General features: G+C 43.8%; 1 protein-coding gene across 1 annotated transcript; it reads right to left on the bottom strand.

Annotated features, from left to right (window-relative positions):
* Positions 1 to 1,864: 1,864 nt before the first annotated feature.
* rtn4rl2a (reticulon 4 receptor-like 2 a) lies at positions 1,865 to 7,014 on the bottom strand. Its single transcript, XM_042423853.1, is given in 5 exon segments — positions 1,865 to 5,201; positions 5,393 to 5,626; positions 5,774 to 6,000; positions 6,615 to 6,722; positions 6,725 to 7,014. Coding segments are annotated over 5 exon segments (1,578 nt in total). The 5' UTR covers positions 6,873 to 7,014; the 3' UTR covers positions 1,865 to 4,340.
* Positions 7,015 to 7,425: the final 411 nt, after the last annotated feature.

The following is a 7,425-nucleotide window of genomic DNA, read 5'->3' as shown; positions in this document are numbered from 1 at the left end:
GTGATTCCGAATGTGTCTGACTGTTGACTGACGTGCACATTGTCCAATCGAACCCACACAATTGGTATGCCTTCTGCGATGATGGTGCGTCATGGAATTTTTTGTCACACAAAAGCTTGGAGACCAATCGGAATGTGAAGGATGAGCTGTATGATGTGTTTGTTTCATCCTTATATAGGCATGTCAAGCTGCATGTGGTTCCACAGAGTGTGATCTGTGTGTGTTTGCAGTGTGATTCTGTGACTTTTGTGACAGCTTTCTGTTGGCTTTGTTGTCTGTTTGCACAGAATGACGTCTGGCACAGACATACTGTTGGACAGTTAAGTGAACATTTTGTTAAAGGCAATGAAAACAAAGTGAAAATTTGGTTCCATAATTGTAGCAAAATATGTAAAATGTTTTCCTTACCAATTAACTGTGTTTGTGTTTGTATGCAGAATACAAAGTTCCCATGACAACAACAAATGAATGCTTCTTTTTAACTGCTGTAAATTAACTCATTATTAAAACCAACAGTAATTTGAAATGAGCAAAAACAAACCAAAGAAACAACGCTTTGTTTATTGACTTCTAACAAAGGTAAAAGTTTTATTTGAAAGTTCAGTTCACCCAAATTACAAAAACACATATTTTCTCATGTGGTATTGAACCATGCAGATAGTTTTGGTCTTTATGCGGCGAGATTTTGAGATATACACCTCTGAAACATCTGCCTTCACCGAGATACGATGGAGATGAATGGAGTGCTGGCCGCCACTCAAGGAGCTGCGATAAAAAGACACAAAATATTCAACAGCAATGTGTCTTTTCTGTGGACTATTTCTTTAATAGAAAGTGGTTTCAGTGAAAACTGTTGTGAGAGTGAGGTTTTAGTCAGATTTTGGAAAGAGAAACTGACTGAGTTTTTCAAATGTAGCTATTCTGTGCTTTGAGGGGAACCACTGAAATTCTGTCCTCTGCCATTTTGACAGCAGAAATCTGAGAGGCGGGTATCTTCAACAAGTAGGCGTCTCCCAAAGTTACTTTTTTTTTAGTATAAAATGTCCTCTTTCCATTACTATCCTTTCACTGCAGATCATCAGGGAACACTGTATGATGAAAACCTAAAGTTATGTATTAAAAAGACTGCAACTTTGGAAAAAATCCTCTTGATTTGACTAACTCAGACTGCTGAAGCCTCATATTAACTTCAGATAAACTTTAGAATGCAGATAACAAGGACTGTGGATTTTTCCTACTATTTTTTAATGTAGGTATATAAGGGCATGTTTGTATTGTTAGACCTCGACAATTAAGAATTAAGAGAATAAATTGAGAAACTTGAAAAAAATTGTGAACCTATCCTTTAATGGGGGGTTCATTTCACTGTCAATACATTTTCATGTTTCTCTTTACTTTCAGGAATAATCACACGTGAGTTTAGATAATGATTATTTACTGCCAATGCTGCCCTATTAGTGTTTTAATACTTATTTTTACAATGCTAATACTCATTATTATTTAACTAGTATTTGTGGTGTTGTCTCTTGTTTGATTATATGCTGTCAGCATATTGCAAAAGCAGGTGTTGTATGTGATGTCACTGTATCATTGTGCAGGGTCGATGTGTTTGAGATGTCAGTGAATAGTAATGAAGTTTACACTCAGCTCCAGCTCTGTTCTCATTTCCACACTTCCTGTTCTCTGGCAAAATAGTTGAGAAAGCTTGACAACTGCCTGGAGGACTTACACAATGGCATGTGTCAGTGTGTGTGTGTGTGTGTGTGTGTGTGTGTGTGTGTGTGTGTGTATGAAACGTCTATACGAAGCAATTTTGTTAAAACAAGTATGAATTTATTATTTCTTTAAATAACAAATAAGCCACTCTGTCATATAGAATTATTTTTTCTTTCTCAGACAAAACATACAAAACATAGAACATGCACATTGACAGACTCAACAAAGAAACTGTGAAAAATGATATAACTGGCACTTTGGTCATCTGACAGTGACCCCACAGTCATGGCCACTGAAAAGCACCGAGGCTCAGTTTGACCTCCTCCACGAGACACAATAAGAGACTGAACAGTGGAATGACACTGAATATTTTCGGAAATCATACTTATTACATTATTTTTCAATTGAAAAAATAAATCTTACAGGGGCAGTTTTATTCTGTAACTCAAAACCGGATAGAGAAAAAAAAAAAGCTGCTGTTGTCTCTTGTAGAGGCAAGGCTAACTTGCTTTGTGTAGTGTGTCTGTGTGTGTTTGTGTAGGTGTGTATACCTCACTAATATTGCCTCCTACTCTTTCACTCCTACTACATCTTGACCTTGCCCTCCTTACCTCTGCTGGAGCTATACAGACCCTCTCCTGCCATCTGTTCTCTGCCCTTGAGAGATGGAGAGAGCTTTAAGAATCCGGTGTGCAAAAAAGAAAAAAGAAAAAGAAAAGGAGAATTGCCATACATCAGCACACCTACAGTATATTGCTTCCTACAAGGCAATGTGGAAACTTGGATCAGAAAGGGAGTGATTAATACTCTGTGTGGGTGCCCATATTTAGTAACTTCCGCCTTTTCCTTTTTTTTCGTACTACTTCCACTGCCCGCTCATCTGCTTTTGCACTCGAAGCATTAACATCAACTTTAAAGCCCACTCCTCCCCACATCAATTCGGATCATCTCCATCAGTCTGCCTGCATGTCAGTTTGTCAGTCTTAATTTGTCTCTTGCTCTCACCAGACTCTCATTGCTCTGTTAGTGTATTTACAAATCAGCCAATTTGCACCCTGTCTGTCTATCTGGCATCACCCACCAATGAATCAGTGGAGTGACAAACCTGCTGGCGTATTTGCCTTTCGCGGCGTTGCCAGCTTGTGAATCCATTCATCCTCACTTATCCACACACAGACAGACAGATGTCCATCACAGCCAGAGCCACTCTGACCGGCATATATCTGTGACATCATGTCCATGTGGTCGATCCACTCAGTCCGCTTTAGTCAGATTTAGTCACGCTTTAGTCACACGGTGGCAATCTGCTACTTTTTGGCAGAATTCTGTTTTTGTTTTTAGTTGTTTTGTCCCAGATTTGCTCTTTGCAGTCAACTCTTTTGAAAACAAAACGACCATGTAGAGCACCTTGGATCAATTTTTTGAAAATATATTCTGCAAATATTGCCCCCAAAGAAAAGCATGACAGCATGATTCAGGAAATATTCAGTATTAGGTTTTTATCAAGATCTTCATCTGCATCCAGTTGACAATCTTTACACATTATATCAATATGTCACAGAAAGACATCCAACAATCAAATCTCTGGCTTCCTGACAGGAAGCATTCGTCCCCTGTGGTTGTCGCAAACGACACCATATTTACAGAAAATGGTGGATGCTATCAGTTGTAAAAGAAATGAATGAACAAATGACTACAAATGAGTGGGTTATTACTTTTCTCCTGCAAGTTGCTGCTTCTACGGCCAGCACTGTCCTTCATAGTCTTGCTGTATTCTCGCTGCTTCTTTTCTTATTGCTGCATGAACATTGTCATCCCCCTCACTTCCCTCTTTTTTCTCTTCCTCTTTCTAAACCTGTTTCTTTAACTCCCCTCCCCTTGTTTTTTTTTCTTTGTCACCCTTCCTTCTCCGTCATGCATCCCTTTCTCTGTCTTTTTCCGCTCTCCCAGCTTCACAGTATATTTTCTTCTCTCTCTGATTGCCATTGGTTATGCTAAACTCTCCTCGCTGTGCATTGTGCTCTGTCCTGTAGAAGCACTAGCCTTCACAGTTTTCCTGGATCAAGATGAAAGTGATTGTGCTGTACCACAGATATCGATATCAGTTTAAACACTTACAAGATACATACCTATTTACATGACACTTTAAGTGGTTACAGTATAGTCATTACTGTGCACTGATTCTAACAGTAATTGTTGTATTTGTAGCAGCCAGTTAACTGGATGCACTAATAGCACAAGTAGTTTTAACTAAGTTGAGGTCACAAAATTAACAACATCATTCACAACTGCTATCAAATTGCACTGATATTAGTGATGGACTCAGCCCTCATAGCCCTGATTGCAGGGAATAATGACATCATACAGGTGTGACACAGAAAGCCATACCTGTAGAGTATTGTAGATATTATATGACCTTAGCTGAATAACTCTTAGCAGCCCTGAAAAGTGTTAAGCCCTGTAGGTGGTAGATTAAGAATCTAACCATCCCCCTATCTCCCTCGCTGTGCCTTGAGGATTGGCTTACAGCAAAGTGGGCAAAGGGGGTTTAGAGAGTCTAACAGAGATCCTTGCAGCCTTTAAAACAGGCTGGAAGGGAAGGGGTGTGGTACTAAGAGTCAGATTCAGCCGAATAGGAGGTGGAAGTTGAGGAAGAGGGTGAATACAGAGAGGGCCAGTAGAGAGAGGAAAGAGGGCAAGGAGGATGAGGGAGAGGAGGAAGATGGAGGCAGGTCGAACTCAGGCGGGCATTCAAGCTCGAAGCATCGTAGGGTGACACCTGAGTCCTCGTTGCCGTAGTTTGCCCAGTACTCTTCTGGGTCAAGTTTGGGCAGCGCCAGCTCTTCCTCCCCCAGCTCGTACTTGACTACTGATGTGGTTGAGGATGGGCCTTTCCCGTACAAACCAGCCTTGATGGTCTCTGAGGATTTCTCAAAGATGCCTTTTGTGGATGACTGGGGCTTGTTCTTGTGAAACCACCAGCGGGTTTTGGTGCTGAAGGTGGTGGTGGTGGAGCCGCCGATGGAGCCTGGGTCGGGCAGGGGGCAGAGAGCGAAGTCCATCTCACGAAGGAAGCGAAGGTCCTGGCCGCGGCGGGTGGAAGGGGAAGCGCAGATCACCTCAGATGAAGAGACGCGGGCCTCACGGAACCACTCCCACAGAGCGCGGGACTCACAGCCGCAGGACCAGGGGTTGGCGTTCAGGCGGAGGAACTCAATGCCTTGGGTGTCCCGCAGGGTCTGGCTGGGCAGCTCAGCCAGAGAGTTGTTGAAGAGGAAGAGCATGGTCAGACGGCCAAGGTCGCGAAAGGCGCGACGGTTCACCTGTCTGATGCGGTTGTCGTGGAGAAGCAGGCGGTCGAGGTTGACCAGGCCGCGGAACACATTCTCTGAGAGGGTGCGGATACGGTTGCCATGCAGGAAAAGCTGGCTCAGGTTGATGAGGTCAGAAAAGATGTCATCCTGCAGGAAGTGGAGATTGTTTTCCTAAAGAAGAAAAGAAAACAAGAAAGGGTTTAACATGAGTGGAATATGTACTCTGGCTCTGGTAGTATTTGTAACTGGACGAGACATTTTGTGATATAGATGTGTGGGTGGGTGCATGTGTGTGTGTTCTCTCTTGTATCTGATTAGATCAGTCATCTGCATGCATTTGTATGTATCTCTAGCGCCCCTACCTGTAGGTAGAGGAACTGCAGGCTGTAAAGCTTGTGGAAGATGTCATGGGGCAGGGCAGTGAGCCGGCAGCGGTGCATGTGAAGGCTCTGGAGCTTCTCTAGGCCGCGGAAGGCTCCCCCCTCCAGCCTGTGGAGGTTAGGGTTGTCCCCCAGGTCCAACTCCTCCAAGTCCCTCAGCTCACTGAAGGCCCCTGCCTCAATCCACGTGATGTTGTTGGAGAACAGCCACAGAACCTGATACAAAAAACACATGAATTTAACTATTATTACTTTGCCATACAATGTGAGAAACTTTTAAAATCATTGCTACGCATGCAGTAGAACTTTTCTCTGTATATAAGGATTTGAGAAATATTTTCACATATTTCCACTTGTTCTTACCTGAGTCCCGAAGCCAAAAGAGCCAACTCTAAGCTCCATGATCCGGTTGTTCTGGAGGAACACGCGCTGCGACTCATAGGGCACTCCGACAGGGACGGCGGTGAAGTTCTGCGCCTGGCAGCTCACAGTCACAGGATTCGGGTAGCACACACACAGGTGAGGGCACGCCGATGCCGGACTTGGCTTACCGAGGACCAGCCACACCACCAGCCAGAGGGAGAGACCGCCTGTAGGAGAGCAGATAAAGGTGAGCGAGATGTCCTTGCTGCTGAAATCAGCCATTACATCAATGCAACATACTGAGTCCAAATGGATGAAAGGCTGCGCTCTTTTTGTATTTCATGCAAAAAAAAATGATTTTTACTTTCGTGTTATTGCATTTATACACTTTTATTTTGGGTGGAATTATATCTGCAGGATTTTAGAATAACAGGATGAACACTTTATAGCCTTATGCCTCTACAATAAGTGAAGTTTACGCCTCATCACTGCAACTGCACTGAGCATTACGCACAGCATGATCACAGAATCAAAACACAGCAGCTACTTTTTAGATTTATCAAAAAGTTCTTATGATGTTCCGTTTCACATCATGCACATGAAATCTGACTATTATAAATCATACAACAAGAAAATAGTCTGACAGAACTCCTCAGTCTCATTGCGATTCTATCATCCACCCATCGATCCATTTTCAACGTTATATTGATATATCAAGATACCTTAAGAGTTCTTAGATTAAAAATTTAGACGGTGATGCACAAATTCAAATGAAAATCAACATTAGCGTCTGTAGTGTCCATGGGCTATCCAAAACCAAAGAAGACAGAGAGAAACTTACTTTTGCAGTTGCGCACGATGGAGCATCGTCGGCTCCGAGAAATCGAAGGGGTTTCCATCCTGAACCAAAGCCTAAAGCGAGTTAGCCTAAGAGGGCGAAGTAAAGCCAGCTATCTCCGCTGATGCCCTGGTTCCCGAGTCGGAGCGACTGAGAGTGTGCCGGTTGATGGCTACCAGTGTCCCATATATACTCAAGCATCCCGTTATTGCCTACGGCAGTGGGCACCGTGGATTCTCCTACGTCACCAATCGGGGTCATGAATGAGTGAGGGCGGCAAGAAACGGAAAGGGGAGGGGCCGACCGTAGGGGATTCTCTTGGAGAGCTTGTACGCGCGTAAATGCTTGTTGGAGACGTGCGCTCACAGTCTGTGAGAGGAGGAGACTTTCTCGACGCACATAGGAACAAGAGGAGGGAGGGTGAGAGAGTGCAAGTAAAAACGGTGAAGGGAGGGGGGGGGGGAGCGAGCCAAGGCACGGTGCCCGGTAATGATGACTGGGCTTTGTGGAGGAGCGGAGGACGGGTAGGAGAAGAGCGCGCATCTCGTTTCCTGGCTGGCTCGCTCAGAGACTGTTATGGTCTGTTTCCGGCGCGCTGCAGCCAGACAGAAAGATACAGAAAAGACTCAGTTGGTTCTGTCTTAGGAAAGGAGGATGCCCCCGAATTATGATTCAGTCACAAGAGAAAATTCGGTGCCAGAAGAGAGTCACTCAAAACAACTGTGGTTGAGTAGTATTTGTTGTGGAGGTTAACTACGACATGCTCCAGTCATGCTGTTTGTACATTAATTTTAGCTCCTGACATAATTATTTT

This window comes from Thunnus maccoyii, chromosome 2 (assembly GCF_910596095.1).
Source record: "Thunnus maccoyii chromosome 2, fThuMac1.1, whole genome shotgun sequence".
NCBI lineage: Eukaryota > Metazoa > Chordata > Actinopteri > Scombriformes > Scombridae > Thunnus > Thunnus maccoyii.
Note: the sequence above shows the minus strand (reverse complement) of the source record. Positions and strands in the feature narration are given on the sequence as shown.